The sequence below is a fragment of the Zonotrichia leucophrys genome, chromosome 7, assembly GCF_028769735.1.
Source record: "Zonotrichia leucophrys gambelii isolate GWCS_2022_RI chromosome 7, RI_Zleu_2.0, whole genome shotgun sequence".
NCBI lineage: Eukaryota > Metazoa > Chordata > Aves > Passeriformes > Passerellidae > Zonotrichia > Zonotrichia leucophrys.
This window is the reverse complement of record NC_088177.1, coordinates 1,351,100-1,368,270: the sequence shown is the minus strand read 5'-3', so window position 1 is coordinate 1,368,270 and position 17,171 is coordinate 1,351,100. Positions and strand designations below refer to the sequence as shown.

At 51.0% G+C, this 17,171-nt stretch overlaps 1 protein-coding gene and 1 long non-coding RNA gene across 3 annotated transcripts; one reads left to right on the top strand and one right to left on the bottom strand.

Annotated features, from left to right (window-relative positions):
- Nucleotides 1-1,035: 1,035 nt before the first annotated feature.
- Nucleotides 1,036-1,571, top strand: LOC135450065 (uncharacterized). Its single transcript, XR_010440940.1, has 3 exons — nucleotides 1,036-1,076; nucleotides 1,147-1,235; nucleotides 1,410-1,571. It is a non-coding gene; the product is annotated as an uncharacterized LOC135450065 (long non-coding RNA).
- A 708-nt stretch (nucleotides 1,572-2,279) lies between these two features.
- Nucleotides 2,280-14,230, bottom strand: ARL5A (ADP ribosylation factor like GTPase 5A). Of its 2 annotated transcripts, none has more exons than XM_064717775.1 (6): nucleotides 13,940-14,230; nucleotides 12,113-12,173; nucleotides 9,851-9,998; nucleotides 7,170-7,253; nucleotides 4,867-5,018; nucleotides 2,280-4,241 (listed from the first exon to the last, which is right to left on the bottom strand). In XM_064717775.1, exons 1-6 carry the CDS (start codon nucleotides 13,983-13,985, stop codon nucleotides 4,193-4,195), a joined length of 540 nt encoding a protein of 179 aa, XP_064573845.1. In that variant the 5' UTR covers nucleotides 13,986-14,230; the 3' UTR covers nucleotides 2,280-4,192. The 2 variants fall into 2 exon arrangements, with proteins under 2 accessions (XP_064573845.1, XP_064573846.1); XM_064717776.1 differs by lacking the exon at nucleotides 13,940-14,230 and adding an exon at nucleotides 13,181-13,263.
- Nucleotides 14,231-17,171: the final 2,941 nt, after the last annotated feature.

Sequence of the window (17,171 nt, the reverse complement as noted above, 5' to 3'; positions counted from 1 at the left end):
ATTCCTTTTCAGACCTAATTAATCTGACAGTGACAAACTCCAGTGTTCCACCAGGCAGCATGGAAGGAAGCACAGCCACCAGGAGCTTCCCAAGGCCAAGGATTCCTGGATTGAGTTATTTAAAGTCCCTCGACAGGAATTCCAGCCAATCAACCTGACACAAGGACAAATTCAGTATTTCCTGTCCCCAACTCAGTGATGCTTGATAAATGGAAAAGTGCTTGGAATGGCAGGGACGGGAGAACTGGAACAAATTTATCACAAATCCTGTTAAAACTTGGGTGTGGGGAGGGGAAACCCACTCACTTCCACACACTGGGAGGCTTTCATAGATCTGTATCTCTGTTCTAAGGGAATGGGAAATAAAGCTGATTATGGAATTAGATTTAGGCACTTGAGCTGCAGAAGGTGCTGGTCAGGTGCATTTACCATCCCACACCTCCTCAGTGCTCAGCAGAGCAGCTGCTCAGCCTCCCAGAGAGAAAAGATATTAAAAATGAAGCTGTTCACGTTCCCCAAGTTTATTTTCCACCTCTCCTCACAATTAAAGACCTGTATAATTCCCAGATGCCAGAAGCAGCACATCCAGAGATGATTTACCAAACTGATGATCTTCTGAACCAAAAGAAATATCAGATTATTGAAATATGACCTTTTTCTTTGTTTTGCTACTAAAATGCCATTTTGCAGCAGCACTTCAATAACCATTTTTAAGGCCCCTCTCTTTTGCTGAGAGTGAATTTCATGGCGAACCAAGGCAAAGCTTGAGCTGCAGCTGGAAGCCAAGGCAGCAGAACCCCGAGGGTGGAACAGCAGCAGCATCAATCACACACCAGGCCCCAGCCAGGGGAGGAACCTGCGGGAGCAGCACTGAGCAAAGCTCCTGCACTGGGCTGGGAGAAAAACGGCAATTTCCCCACAGGGAAAAGAAAACAGCTGTCAACAAGGAGCACTTACACACCACACAAAGGGCTGGAGGGATCAGAAGTTTGGCTGCTCCTCTCGGTGAGTAAAGTTAGAACATTTCTGAGTTCACACACGTGCACTTCAAAGCACCATCACAGCAAATATTCCAGGTGAGAGTCTGGAATTGATCACAGCAACCATTCCAAGTGAGTCTGGAATTGATCGCAGCAAATATTCCAGGTGAGAGTCTGGAATTGATCACAGCAACCATTCCAGGTGAGGCTGGAACTGATCACAGAGGCTGGAATTTATGACAACAACCACTCCAGGTGAGTCTGGAATTGATCACAGCAACCATTCCAGGTGAGTCTGGGATTGATCCCACAGGCTGGAATTGATCACAGCAACCATTCCAGGTGAGGCTGGAAATGATCACAGAGGGTGGAATTTATGACAACAACCACTCCAGGTGAGTCTGGAATTTATGACAACAACCACTCCAGGTGAGTCTGGAATTGTCACCTCTGCTGACCACCCCTACAGACCAAACATCAGCATTTCCACCCCAAAAGCCCTGACAACACCACAATGTGTCAGGAAACATCAGCCACCGCTGAATTCTGGCGACATTTGCCCTGAAGAACACAAAGTACACAGAGAGCTCACAGTGACCATGAGATGTCTGCAGTCAGGGTAACGCTGGGCTGTTCACTGACCAACACACAGAACAGCTGCACGTTGGCACGTTAAACCCCAGGGCACAGAGAGCCCTGTGTGCCAGCCTGAGGTGTGCAGGCACTCCCAGGCCCTGTTTGTTAAACCCCAGGGCACAGAGAGCCCTGTGTGCCAGCCTGAGGTGTGCAGGCACTCCCAGGCCCTGTTAAACCCCCGGGCACAGAGAGCCCTGTGTGCCAGCCTGAGGTGTGCAGGCACTCCCAGGCCCTGTTTGTTAAACCCCAGGGCACAGAGAGCCCTGTGTGCCAGCCTGAGGTGTGCAGGCACTCCCAGGCCCTGTTAAACCCCAGGGCACAGAGAGCCAGCCCTGTGTGCCAGCCTGAGGTGTGCAGGCACTCCCAGGCCCTGCTGTGGCCACGGGGAAACCAAGCCAAGGTGAACCTCAGAGGCCACAGCGAGGGAAGTGGCACGGGCAGGGCCAGAGTAAAACCAACCTAAGGGCTGTGTAAACACAGAGGATCTGCTTTGTAACACAGCCCACACCTGCAGCATCTGCCAGAGCTCCTGCAGAGGCACAGCCAAGCAGCAGAAACCCAGCACTGCCCCACCACCACCACCAGCAGCTCCTTCTCTCACCAACCAGCTCACCCAGCCTGCGGGATTCAGCCCAGGGAAGACAAGACTCAAAAACCAAACACTTGGGTTTAGAAGCAAGTCTGCTTTTTCTTTTTTTAGACTAGAAAATGTACAATTCCGTTTCATATGCAAGTGTGCACAGAGCTCGTTGCTTGTAGATACTGTCAGAGAAACTGAGAGAGTCTTTGCATTAAATTGTTAATTCTTCAAACATTGATACATTTTGCAATACACCAGTTAAATACCAAGATCTATGTGCATGCACTAGAGATATATGCATGTACACCTTAATGGTTAACAAAGACAGCAGATCCCCCAGCCAGGGAGCGTTGGAGATACCAAAAATAGATTAAAAAGTTAAATTCTTTACCTGCCTTTGTTAAATACAGACTTAGAGATTGCCTCCCCTCCTTTCCCCAGGATTGCCATGCTCCCAGGGAGGCAGGTGGGCAGCAAGGCAGGAGCTGACCAGATTATCCCAGAACCAAAGAGAAGCACCTTAAAAAGTTCAAACTAAGCTTTAAAATGTCTTTAAAATGCCTTTTCCTTGCCAGGCACGGGGCTGAGAAAGGGAAGAACACTTTAAACACAGTTTTGTTTCATTCTGCTGAACTCCCAACGCATCTCCCAAAGAAGAGCCTGACATTTCCAACCACCCCATTGCCTCCCCAACTGCCTGGGTCCTCCGAGTGGGAATTGTGACCCCCTTGTGCCTGGGACTGCCATCCCAGCAGGGAAAGGTGATCCTAGTGTTCTCCCACTGCCTGGGGACCATGCAAGGGGCTCTGCTCTCAAGTTCTGCCCTGGAACTCGTGTGGGTCACCTGGAGATTCTCAAGTAGTGTCATCTGCTTTGTCCCCATCCAGTCACCTCCACTGCATGTTGCTATATCTGCACATTTTAGTATCTGCACACTTTATGCAGCAAAGAGAGTTTTATCTCTGAAAAACACTTCATTAGAGTCTGACTTGTACAATTCCAGTGACACTTTCAAACTTACTTTTGTGCCTCTTCTTTGGTTAAGAAAAAGAAAAGATGCTTTTTTCCCTTTTTGACAGCCAAAGGTATTTCTGCCAGACCTGAATCAACCAGCACAGCAGAGAAGGAAAGCAATGGACAGGACCTGCAGCATCACCCAATCCAACGATGACCACAATGAAAGAGGAAAACCCATTTCATCTGCAACTCTTGGGCAAATTTGTTCTGTTTGCCAACCCTGGAATATGAAGCTCAAACTGTGTGTGCCTCAATCCATTCCAGCCTCCTCCCTAACCCAAGAATCATGTGGAAAAACAAGCAATGGGCTGAAGAGAGGGTTTGCTGACCAGGTGTGATTGACGTTACAGCCACACGGAGGGATGGGGGACACGGGGACGTGGCCGTGCCACAGATCAGCACTACTGCCAACATACTGATTCAGCTTTACACTGGGCTGAGCAGATTGCAATTAACCTAGGATTGAGGTATAAATATACACAAATATGTACAGTACACATACAGGAAAAGAGTTCTGCCTTGGTAACGTCGGCCGCCTCAGAAACGCCGGAGAGTCGATCCCTGCGCCAGTGATCCGCTCGCTGATTTCCTGGGACAATGAAGCAGCACCTCCCACTGGAGAGGGCCACAGTGGGACCAGAAAACTCTGCACTGAAAGCTCCTGCCCCTCTCTCCATCCTCCCCAGGCCCGGGGCTGGCTGTCCCGAGGGGCAGCTTGGAAACAAGGTTGGTCACAGCTCCGAGCGCGTCCTCGAGGAGCCCGACCCAACCCGGAGCCCCGAGAGCTCCTGTGCTCTGTGCCTGCTCCCAGCTCCTGTCCGTGTGTCTGTCTGTGTGTGTCTGTGTGTGTGTGTGTGTGTGTGTGCAGCTATGTAGAAAATACAGTTGCCATCAGTTCCGTATAAATACATCCACCCCACCAATGTGCCACTGGAACAGCTCTGCTGCAGCAATGTCTGTGCAAAGAGGTCATTAAAAATCATCTGATCTTCAGGCGGGACATCATCCACTCCAGTCCTTGGCACAGCCTGGGGACACAGGAGACACCAGTCAGGGAATGCTCCAAAGGTAACTGCACACCAACAATTTCAACTCTTCCCAAGAACTCTCAATCATTTCTGGAAACTCCTCACTCCCTGTATTGCTCAATCTTATTACATCATCTGTGGCCAGAGAATTCTGATCCCAGATTTTCAAGACAAATGAAGTTCTCTCTAATTAGGAACATTCTTAAGGAACCACATTTCAGTTTGCCCCCACCTCATCCCACCCTCATTAAACCCAAATCATAACAAGTCTTATTGCTGTGAGGTGCCACTGTGGGTGTGATGTGGATTTGGTGTTCTGAGCCCAAAAATCTTGTAAGTATCAAGATTATGAAGCCGTGATGCCCTGGCACAGGTGCCCAGAGCAGCTGGGGCTGCCCCTGGGTCCCTGGAACTGTCCCAGGCCAGGCTGGACAGGGCTTGGAGCACCCTGGGACAGTGGGAGGTGTCCCTGCCATGCCAGGGCTGGGATGATTTTAAGGTCCTTTCCAACCCAAACCATTCTGGGATTCTGGACAGGGCAGGAATGTGTGTTAAACCCAAACACCACAATACAACCCCCAGAATAATTCCAGCTTCCCCTCCTGAGGACACAAATCCCTCTTACCCCTCTCCAGTGAGAGCACAGCAGGCCTGAATGTGCCACTGGTGATCCTTAATTGAAGTCAGCTTCAGGAACTGGGAGATCTCAGCTACTGTCATGCACTCCTTCACATCCTGCTTGTTGGCAAAGATCAGCAGCCCTGCTTTCTTCAAGTCCTGGGGAGAAAGGAGAGGAGGCCATGAGAGAGCAGAGCAGCCCCAGGAGGCCGAGGAGGGGACACCAGAGCCCAGCCAAGAGTGCTCCAGAGCAAGGAGCTGCAGGAAATGCCCTGATCCAGCTCAGCAAACAGCCAATTCTTGCCTTGGATGAGGAGTAAAAATCTCAGCACAACGTTCTGCTGTGTCCATGAGGTCAGAGCCCTGTGCACCCCTGCACCTCAGTGTCACAGATGTGTTTTATGGAAAATCCTTTCCTTAGGTTCTTTTCCTCCTGAGAAGCTGGGAGGCCTCAGGAACAAAATGCAAACAATGGTTATCTGCTGCTGTGGGATGCAACAGGTGCATCTGGGATTGGGCTCATGTGGTTGTTTCTAATTAATGGCCAATCACAGTCAGCTGGCTCAGACAGAGAGCCCAAGCCACAAACCTCTGCTATTCATTCTTTCTTTTTCTATTCTTAGCCAGCCTTCTGATGAAATCCTTCCTTCTATTCTTTTAGTACAGTTTTAATATAATATATATCATAAAACAATCAATCAGCCTTGTGAAAGATGGAGTCAGATCCTCATCTCTTCCCTCATCCTGGGACCCCTGCACCCCCACACCTGAGCAGCACTGACAATCTGGCACAGTGACTCCAGGGATAAGCTTATTTTACCCCAAATTGCCTGGGATTACATGAAGGCTTTGGTATATCATTGAAAATCTTTCCCTTGGAAGCAAAAAGGTGTTCCCAGAAGCCAGGCCAGCTCAAGCACTGAGCTGCCTGTCAGGCACACTCCTGTTTGCAAGCAGCCAAATTAATTCCCAAATAATCAACTGCTCCAGAAAATAGCTGGAACTGAGCTGGACAACTAATTCTGCCTTAACAGCAGCTCCATGGAACCGGCTAGGAGAAAGAAAAGGTTTTCAAGGAGCGAAGAAAAGCGATTTAAAATCAATATTTGACTTTCATTGCTGCTCTCTCCCAACGTCACAGGCACGTCTGGAGCGGGAGCCTGGGAACATCCTGCAGGACACAAAGGGCACATTCACAGCTCCCCAATCCTCTGCTCTGCCCGAATTCCAGACCTTCCCTGCGGCAAAATCAGCTCGTTAGCAACTTCATCTTCCTTGAGACAGCAGCAAACACAAGATGCAGCTTGTTGCAACAGCATGAGGAGCCCAGCTCTGAAATCCCGATCCTGGGCAGCAGCACCAAACCCCCCGTGCCACATTTAACACCCCACAGCCTGAACTGCTCTTTTAGAATTTATTTTATTAAAAACAACTTAAATTAAACATCAAAAACTAAAAAAACAAAGACAAAACCAACAAAACAAAACAAAACAAAACCACAAAAAAATCAAAACTTGAAAGATCCTCAGCAAAGCCCCTGTTTTTCCTCAAAGGAAATCCATAGGAGGCTGTGCCCTTCCTGCATGCTCCCAAACCGTGGCTATAGGTTAAATATAGATGGAATATTTTAGGCTATAATTCCATCATTTTTATGCATATTTTTTTATTCTGACACTTAAATTTGGAAGCTCGGTGTCAGCTCACACACCCTGATCCAGTTTGCATTCAGGTCATGCCACAGATGCTGCCTGGCTTGTACACCAGCCCAGCTCAGGTTTAGAGCTGACCCAGGGCTCAGCTTTAAGGAGGGTTGGTACAATTCAGCAATTCCCACTCTGGAATTCCAGATACCCCCAGAGCAGTGGCTGCTGCAGCCACGGGCTAAAGTTCCTTTAATTTCGAGCTGGGTGCTCTAACACACACTGTAAATGCTCTAAAACCTCAGGCAACCATAAATATATCAAAATAATTATTAAATTATTGCAGGATATTTTTTTATTATTTAAAGGCTCTGATTCAGATATTAACATGGATTGAAGTCCAGAACCCACAGATGTCCCTGACAGGTCCCAGCTGCTGTTTCACTGGAGCACTGTGACAGGCCACTTCTGTAATTCAGTATTAATTAACAGCTTTGCTGGGAGTGTCACTGGGAGAACACAGTGCAGCTGGGACAAGGCAGTTCAGAGTGTAGAACTGTTTCTCTTGGCATGTATCAGCCAGATAATTTAAAAAAATATTACAATAAATATTAAATATTAAAATAAATATTAAATATTAAAATAAATATTAAAGACACGGCGCACTCACCTCGTGTGCTAACATTTTGTACAGCTCTTCTTTAGTCACAGAAATTCTCTCTCTGTCTGTGCTGTCCACCACAACTATCACAAACTGCAAAAGGGAGATGATGAGGCAGAGAAACTCCTGCTGTTCCCACTGCCAGCCCTTTATCCAGCTCGATTATCAAACCCCATCCCCGTGCCCAAACCTCCCTCCAGCCCCAGTAATCCCACACTTCTGGGGTTGTTCACTCTTGCTGTGCTTTGGGGACAAGGCAGCTCTGACACAACTTTTCACTTTCTGTTCTCCATTTTTCAGTGAAAAATTCATACTGAAAGCAAGAAAATTCTCTGTAATCCCAGATCTGGTTTTGTTCTTTGCTTGGTGTAGCTGAGGCACCACACAGATCCCTCAAATCATTTGTTGCAGTTTTTTAAAACAAAATGAATAATTTTTCTTTGTCTAGATCAAGAATAACATGCAAACAGGTATTTGCATGGGATTTAAAAAGTCCTGAAGCTCCAAACTCCAAGAACACCCTCCCAGCTTCATTTAGGCTGAAATGAACTTTAAGGAATCCCAGCACCTCATAGGGACGAACTGGAGAACAAAGGTAATCATTGTGATAATTGTATTTAACCATACAAAATGTCATTTGTATAATATGAATATTTAAATATAAATCGAATAGTTAAATATTTCTATTTTTATATTTATATTATTTATAAATATAAATAATATAAATATATAAATATAATATAGATATTTATAAATATAATATAGATATTTAAATTTTATTTGATAACATATAGGAAAGCTTGATTTAAAGCATTGTTTTTATGAAGTTGTGTGGTTGATAAAATTTATATACATATCTTTATATATATATATAATTTTTTTTATATACACATATGCGTGTGTGCACTGCAACTGCACCTCTGAAGAGCTCTGAGAACTCATTGAAGCTGGTGATGAGAGGAGCTTGTGAGGCAGAGCTGCCAAGGTTTTGGAGGGAACTCTGGGGCTGCCAGGCAGGTTTTGGAGCACCCACTGCAGGGAGAGTGAGCGGGCACACAGCAAGGTGGGATTGTGCCATTCCCAGACATTGTGCCATTCCCAGGCACAGCAGGGTGGGATTGTGCCATTCCCAGCCAGAGCAAGGTGGGATTGTGCCATTCCCAGACCCAGCAGGTTGGAATTGTGCCATTCCCAGACCCAGCAAGGTGGGATTGTGCCATTCCCAGGCACAGCAGGGTGGGATTGTGCCATTCCCAGACCACAAATGCATCAAGAGTGGGATTGTGCCATTCCCAGCCCAGCAGGTGGGATTGTGCCATTCCCAGACCCAGCAGGTGGGATTGTGCCATTCCCAGACCCAGCAAGGTGGGATTGTGCCATTCCCAGACACAGCAAGGGGATTGTGCCATTCCCAGACCCAGCCAGGTGGGATTGTGCCATTCCCAGACCCAGCAAGGTGGGATTGTGCCATTCCCAGACCCAGCAAGGGGATTGTGCCATTCCCAGGCACAGCAAGGTGGGATTGTGCCATTCCCAGACCCAGCAAGGTGGGATTGTGCCATTCCCAGCCACAGCCAAGGGGGATTGTGCCATTCCCAGCCCAGCAAGGTGGATTGTGCCATTCCCAGCACAGCAAGGGGATTGTGCCATTCCCAGCCACAGCAGGGGATTGTGCCATTCCCAGCCCAGCAAGGGTGGGATTGTGCCATTCCCAGACCCAGCAAGGGGATTGTGCCATTCCCAGCCACAGCCAGGGGGATTGTGCCATTCCCAGCCACAGCAGGGGATTGTGCCATTCCCAGCCACAGCAGGTGGGATTGTGCCATTCCCAGCCCAGCCAGGGGATTGTGCCATTCCCAGCCAAGCAAGGGATTGTGCCATTCCCAGACCCAGCAAGGGGATTGTGCCATTCCCAGGCACAGCAAGGGGATTGTGCCATTCCCAGACCCAGCAAGGGGATTGTGCCATTCCCAGGCACAGCAAGGTGGGATTGTGCCATTCCCAGACCCAGCAAGGGGATTGTGCCATTCCCAGCCACAGCAAGGGGATTGTGCCATTCCCAGTCACAGCAAGGTGGGATTGTGCCATTCCCAGCCACAGCAAGGTGGGATTGTGCCATTCCCAGACACAGCAAGGGGATTGTGCCATTCCCAGACACAGCAGGGTGGGATTGTGCCATTCCCAGCCACAGCAAGGTGGGATTGTGCCATTCCCAGACCCAGCAAGGGGATTGTGCCATTCCCAGCCACAGCAGGGTGGGATTGTGCCATTCCCAGACATTGTGCCATTCCCAGCCCCAGCCAGGTGGGATGAGCATTCCCAGCCACAGCCAGGAGGGATTGTGCCATTCCCAGACATTGTGCCATTCCGGGCACAGCAAGGTGGGATTGTGCCATTCCCAGCACAGCAAGTGGATGTGCCATTCCCAGCACAGCAGGGGATTGTGCCATTCCCAACACTGTGCCATCCCCAGCCACTGTGGCCATCCCAGACATTGTGCCATTCCCAGGCACAGCAAGGGGATTGTGCCATTCCCAGCCACAGCAGGGTGGGATTGTGCCATTCCCAGACATTGTGCCATTCCCAGCCCCAGCCAGGTGGGATGAGCATTCCCAGAGCAGTGAGGGCACCAGCCCAGCCCCTTGGACAGGACAGCAGAGTGGCGTGCAGGGCAGGGGCAGGGCTGTCACCTCGGTGTTGGTGTAGTAGGTGTTCCAGGAGGAGCGCAGGGACTCCTGCCCCCCGATGTCCCACATCAGGAAGCGCGTGTTGTTCACCACGATCTCCTCCACGTTGCTGCCGATGGTGGGAGAGGTGTGAACCACCTCGTTCATGGAGCTGCACAGGGGACAGGGACAGGGACAGCACAGTCACTCAGAGCCGCCCCCGGAGCTGCAGCCCAGGGCAGAACCTCAGCAACGCTCCCTGGGCAGCCAAGGCAAGGGCTGCTGGTGGAAGGGGCAAACATAAATAAAAACAGCAATGAAAAGGACTCAGTGAACTATGGAATAATCAAATTATAGAGCTGAGAGAGCACTTGTGAACAAAATGTGTTATAATTAATTAAACCATGGAGCTGAGAGCATTTTTGCTTCAGAAGCTTTCGGGAGCACTCAGCTCTTCTTTCTCCAGGCCCATTTTGGCTGACATGGGACACAGCAGTTGTTTTGCTTCAAGAATGTGGTTAAGCCACAAGATTTCCAAGGTTTCAGAAAAACAACAGCTCATCCTCCAGCTCCACCAGAAACACTTCACCCACTCCATCCCCTCTCCTTCCAGGGCAGGCCACTAAACCCAGACTCTTCACAATGCTCCTGTCCCAACTTCCTCCTCTTCTCCCCTCAGCACAGTTCATACACAACTTTCTGGAGACAAACAAAGCCATTAAACATTTCAAATGTACTGTTTAGTGATACTGAGTGTGACTTTGTCACTAAGAGCACCAGTTGCATATCAAATAACCAAATGTGTGCTCTGGATTCTCCATAAGTTCAAACTATTTAAACTCTACTGTAACAGGCAAAAAAAATTAACAGTAGCTCCAAGGCAAACCATCTGTGTTCAAAAGAACTTAATTATTTTTTCTTCTGATCATCTTGATATAGCTTTTCATTTTGTATGAACCTTTTTGAAGTTCCAGCAGGGCTTTTAGTTACAGTGACAGCAATTTGAGACTTGTAATGGTGCTGGGATATTTCCTGAAGAGGATACAGAGAGCCAAGGAGATAAAGGGATGGTGCAGAGCTCTGAAAAACAATCCCAGTTACCCTGGGCCAGTGCAAGGAGAGCTGAGTGTGAGAATGGGAGACGAGGAAGTGTCTGCAAGAGGAAAAATGGGATCTGCAAGGATGGGGCAGGGTTAAGGAGGAGTAAGGCAGGAGAATAAGGGAGCTAGGAAAGTCCTGTGGAGTCAGAGTGGGTACAAAGAAAAAGGAGACAGACAGAGATCTGTATGAGAGGGAAAAGAAAGCACTGAAACTGCAGAAATAAGGGGAAGAACAGCGAGACATTTATGGAGGAAGTGGATTAAAAACCACCAAGGACGGCCCTCAGCTGCAGCAGTTTCCAGACTTAAGAAATACCCTTCACTCTGTGCTTTTGAACATCTCTCACTCCCTCTATAAATCACCATCACCTTCACCTTCCACTCTGAGCCCTGCAGCATGGCAGGGCACCAGCAGCCAGAAATGTTTGGGGAAAGGCAAAGCAGGTTGGGATGTGACAAACCCCAGCCATTCCACAAAGCCAATTTTACATGTGGGCTTGGAGCAGCATGGCCACATCATTTATCAGGAATTATTTCTGACTCAGGAACACTCCTCAGTGCCACACGCTGCACGTGGGAAAGGCCAATCTGTCCCCAGCACAAACAGACCTTGAGCTGCTTCTGAGCCTGTGGACAGATTGGTGTCCTCTATCAAACTGCAGCTGGGAACTGAGATATGAAACTCATTTGAGCTCCATGTAAACCAGGAGCAAGGTTAATGCAAGGCAAACACAAATCAATGCTGCTGTGGAAGGCAGAAGGTGCAGGACAGCACGGGGGTGTTGTCCTGGGTTTGTGCTGGTCCAGCCTTCCTCCTTCATGCCATCCCACAAACAAACTGATCTCAGCGCTGGGGACACAAGTCAGGGCAGGCAGAGGTGCTTTGCCACTCACAGAGTGATCTGGGTGCTGCTCAAGTCTGTGCCGTGGATCAGTTTTGCAAACGTGGCCAGCACTCACTCCAATCCTATTTTATGGGGCTGGCAGAGAGCCAGGGCCGTGACACCAAGGGTGCTGGGAGTGCCTGCTAACAGCAGGTGATGCATCCAAACCCCCTGAACAAACCCTCATCCATCCAGCAGAGCCCTTCCCAAGCTCCAGGCACCCTGTGGCACCTGGAAAGCTCAGAGTGAAGCACCCAGGGCCACGGAGCACAGCTGGAAATGCCCCCACAGGTGCTACTTACAATTGGTACAGAATGGTCGTTTTCCCTGCATTGTCCAGGCCCACAATGATCACCTTGTGCTCTGCAATGAAAACAGCACGGGTAAGGCACAGCCGTGGGGCTGGATCAGAGTCAGTGCCACGTTTGCCTCTGGTTTCCTGAGCCAACAGTGCCCAGCTCCAGGTGCCGTGGCCAGGTGTGTTTGTGGGCCAGCCCAGGAAGTTTGTGTGGGCAGGGAAGGGGCTGGCAGCTCTCCCCTCCACAGAACCGGCCCTGAGAGATCTCAGAAGGGTTTTCCATCCCTCACTGCCAGGGTCACGTTGGGATCCTCTCCCAGGCTCCTGCAGGCTTGTGCAGCCTGTGTCACACTGCACCCCCCAGCCACAACAGCTCTCAACTCCACTGGGAACTCTGCAGCTCCCAACTCCACTTTCAGCTTTTCAGCTCCCAACTCCACCTTCCCTTCACCCAGGCAATCTCTTGATGCCTCTGCAAAGAACAGGTAAAACCCAACCAGGCTGGGGTGATCCCTGTGCCCCCCAACATTTCACAGGACACATTTACCCAGCCTGGCCTTGGACAAGTCACCACACCCCACCTCTGACATTGTGGAGCTCAATGCCCCATCAATCCTTGCCTCCCTTCAGCACCTGCTCTCCTGTGCACCACAAAAGTGGCTGGGAACTCTACAACTGGTAGTCAAACACATCAAAACGGATGATTTCCAGTTTGGGAGAGCACAGCCAGCTCTCAGCTCTGTTACTCAACTTTCACTTGCACAACCAAGCAGGAGCAGTCCAGTAAAAGCTTGGTGACAAGGGGGTTTCTCCCCTCCTTCCCCGTGTTCCTCAAGGGCAACAAAAAGCATTAAAAACATGCCCAAGCTTCAGACACTGAGATCAATCCCTGCCAGCAAACTGATTTATCCCACAGGAGAGGGAGGGGACAGGGGTCAGGTAAGTGGGGCTGTCTGGGGTTTAATTTTACCAATATTGTGTGGTTTTGCAGAGTTCTTTCATGCCCTCCAACAGAAATTCCAGCTTTAATAACTTTGCACAACTGCACAATATTGTAAAAGTGTCTGCTTACCTGACCCCACATAACTAGGAACTTTTGTTTCAGGTGGGATGCTGCCAGCATAGTGGATGTTAGGAAATCAGTTGGAACAGAAGCTCTGAGGTGGGGCTGGACGCTACAAGACAAAAATATTTTGCTGTATTTGCACTACACGGTAACGGGGACATAACTGGGACATTCAACCAGCAGGTGTGAGAGTACTGAGCTTCACTCTAAATCAGATCCCAAGGACTTCAGGAACATGGAAAGAGCATGGGGAGGTGTCTTGTAGTTGAAGTTACAACTCTCATGAACACCTAGCTGTAAGGACACGGGTGTTTAAAATGCCAGAATCCCGGAATGGTTTGGGTTGGACGAGAAATCAAGGATTAACCAGTGCCACCCCCCTGCCATGGGCAGGGACACCTTCCATGTCCCAGGCTGCTCCCAGCCCTGTCCAACCTGGCCTGGGACACTTGCAGGGATCCAGGGGCAGCCACAACCGAAGCTATAAATAACATTTACTCCGTGAACGAGCCACTTATCCAGCACTGCCACTTAAACCCGCACTCTGCCGACAGCAGGACGAACCCACCCGCCACGCCGCGCCACGGCCGTGCTCCTCTGAGGAGCAGCACACGTTAATAATTTAACAGGCGGCTGTCAGGAAATGAGCACTCCAGTAATTGAAAGAAGGTGGAAAAAAAAAAGGTTAAAGCCCCCGACTTCCAGGAGCCGGTGCGGCCGCCCCGGAGCGGCTGTGGGTCCCTCCCGGATCCCCCCGGGCCTCACCCTGGTGGTTGAAGAGCCTCCATATCCTGGTGAAGAGGATCCCCATCCTCGGCCGGGCCCTCCGGGCCTCGCCGGCCGCGGCTCTGCGGGGCCGCGGGCGCTCAGGGCCCGGCGCAGCGCCCCGAGTGCCGGCTGGGGCCGCGCCGGGGCCGCTGCCGCTCGGACATCGCCGCGGGGTCGGGACGGGGCTCGGGACGGGGCTCGGCAGCGGCAGCGGGGCGGCAGCGGCGGCGGAGGCAGCACCGGGAGCAGAGCAGCGCCCGCGGCCGCCTCACGGACGGGCCGGGCCGGGCCGGGCCGGGCGCGCTGCGCTGACGCGCGGGGGCGGCACCGCGGCCGCCATTACACGGCACCGCCTCAGCGCGCCCGGCGGAGCGGGGCTACAGCGCCGGGCTCCGCACACCCACTGCCCGCTGTGCCACAGCGCCGGGCTCCGCACACCCACTGCCCGCTGTGCCACAGCGCCGGGCTCCGTCAGACCCGGTGCCCGCAGTGCCACAGCGCCGGGCTCCGTCAGACCCGCTGCCCGCGGTGCCACAGCGCCGGGCTCCGCACACCCACTGCCCGCTGTGCCACAGCGCCGGGCTCCGCACACCCACTGCCCGCTGTGCCACAGCGCCGGGCTCCGTCAGACCCGGTGCCCGCAGTGCCACAGCGCCGGGCTCCGCACACCCACTGCCCGCGGTGCCACAGCGCCGGGCTCCCTCAGACCCACTGCCCTCGGAGCCTCTGCGGGGCCCGCAGCCCATCCCGGCCCTACCACGGGCACCTCCCGCTTCATTGCTGATCCCGGTAGCCGCGCCGGGGCCTCGCCGCTCTCACAGACGGGGATTTCTCCTCGGTACCACATCGAAATCACCCCATCCCTTCAGGTTTAACCGTTCCTCCGTGTGCTGTCCCTCCATCCCTTGTCCCCAGTCCCTCTCCAGCTCTCCTGGAGCCCCCTCAGACCCTGCCAGGGGCTCTGAGCTCTGCCTGGAGCCTTCCCTTCTCCAGGGGAACATTCCCAGCTCTCCCAGCCTGGCTGCAGTTTATGAAGAACCCACGTTCACTTTGCCGTATTAAAACTTGGTGCTCTGAGGAAAACTCAGGAGTAACGTGGGTGAAGCTGCTCCCCAGTAGCTGTGGGTGAGTTTGCATATGGGCACTTCTGGCACTGGAATGGGCTTTAAGATCTGCCAAGAGCCTTCTCTTCCTTGAGATAAATTTCTCTCTGTCCAAACCCTCCACTGAGTTTAATAATTAGGTTGTGCACAGCTGTGCTGCTGCCTTAGACAAGACATGGAGTATTTGCCCTCTCACTTGTCCTGGCCCTGACTATAATAATTTGTGATATGGGTAATGAATAAGTTTTATATCTCTTGTGTCTCACTAATAATAGAATAAAATCTTTTAAAACCTCTCAGTTACCCCATCTCTGTAAAAACTAAGAAAACCAACACCTGACACCTTTCCCTGCCATGGCAGGAACACCTTTAACTGTACCAGGCTGCTCCAAGACCCAATGTCCAGCCTGGCCTGGGACAGGAAATCTCCTTTCTTATTCCAGAAGTTTTTCATCTTCAACCAGCTTTTATTCCCACAGCAGCTTCTTGTGTTTAATTTTCCCTGCTGGTCCAGAACCAAAGCAGCAAGGCCAGAGTAATCTCCAGTCTTCTGTGTCCAGAGATTTTGTGTTTCCTGTTGCTCAGGAGAGGAATTCATGGCCCTGAAGAGTTTAAGAAGAGAAATACCGTGGTAGCCCACTGTGCCAGTCCATCCCGCACCCCGGGTGAGCTCCTCCGGTGTAAAACATTCCACAGGTTCAGCATCCAGCCTGCAATGGCGTTAATTATTCATTAGCTGGCAATTATCCCCCTTTCTGCCGGTCCTCAGCTTGGAATTTCAGAAGCACTCGGCGTTCTTCTGTTCTCAGCTCTCGCAGGCTTCGGTGGCTGCACAGCTGTGGGAGAGCTACCAAAGTTCAATTAAACCGTTTATTCTGATTATTTCAATAAAAACCTCAGAGGATTCCCCCCACCCCCCGTGCCATTTGTTTGGGTTTTTCCCTAGGGCAGCCTGGCTGAACCTGGATCGTACTGCTGGTTTTTATGGGCTAAGCTGGGCTTCCCAGTGCTGCTGGAAGCTTTCTAGGGAAGCATTCCAGTGGGCAGGGCTGGTACAGCCTCGCGATTCCCTCCTGGAAATCTGGGAGGGCTTTTTCGGGTCGTGTACTGCAATTCCCTCCTGGAAATCTGGGAGGGATTTTTCGGGTCGTGTCCGTTTTGTTCCAGCTGTAGCACAGACAGGGTCGGGGAGTCTGTGCTGGGGAAGTGCTTGGAGTGCCGACGGAAGGATTTCATCATGGAAATGCTTCTGTGCAGGAAAAACCCAAACGGAGGGAAAATGGGATGGCTGAGGCTGGAAAAGGCCTCCAAGATATCTGAGTGCAGCCATTCCCAGCACTGCCCCGTGTCCCCGAGTGCCACATCCACCCTGAAATCCCTGCAGGGATAAGGACTCCACCTGAGCACTTTTTCCTGATGGAATTGCCCCAAAATCCACGCTGAGCTGTTCCTGGGGCTCCAGCCCCCTCCCCAGGACACAGGCAACTTAAGCAGCTTAAGAAATTTGAACCCCTAGGATCATACAAAAACACACCAAAGGCATTTTTTTGCTCCGTTATATTTATTTGAAAACCCTCCTGCTTTTCATTAACAGCTTCGATGAAAACTCATGCCTTAAGATCTAATTTTGAACCCACAGCCAAGCAAGTCCTATTAACCAGAATTTTAAGAGCTTTAGATGTGCCTGAGGGTGCAGCTCACCTGGCCAGCGCGCTCCTGTCCCTCCAAGGCAAGGTCTGGCTGCTCACAGCATCTCCAGGAGGTTGCTGGTTCCTGTTTCTCCTTTTTGGGAAGAGGAGGCTGCAATCTTCCAATGCTTCCTCAAGATTCCAATGGAATCTTCCAGAGGCAGCACCTTCCAGTGCTTTCAGTTTTCCAAGATCCCATAAGTGGCTGGAGGTGGCACTCGGGTGGGGATCAGCCACAGTTGGACTCTGTGGCCTTGGAGTCTTTTCCAACCTTCACCATTCTGTGATAAACTATTCATTACCTTATAATTATCCAATCCTTAATCCCTCCCATCATTCTGCCCCTGCTCCTGCGTAGGAACCAGGAGATCCCACCAAGGACCAGCTCCAGAGCCCTGAACATTCCTGAGAATCCTTCAAAGGAGCGGTTGGCTGCCA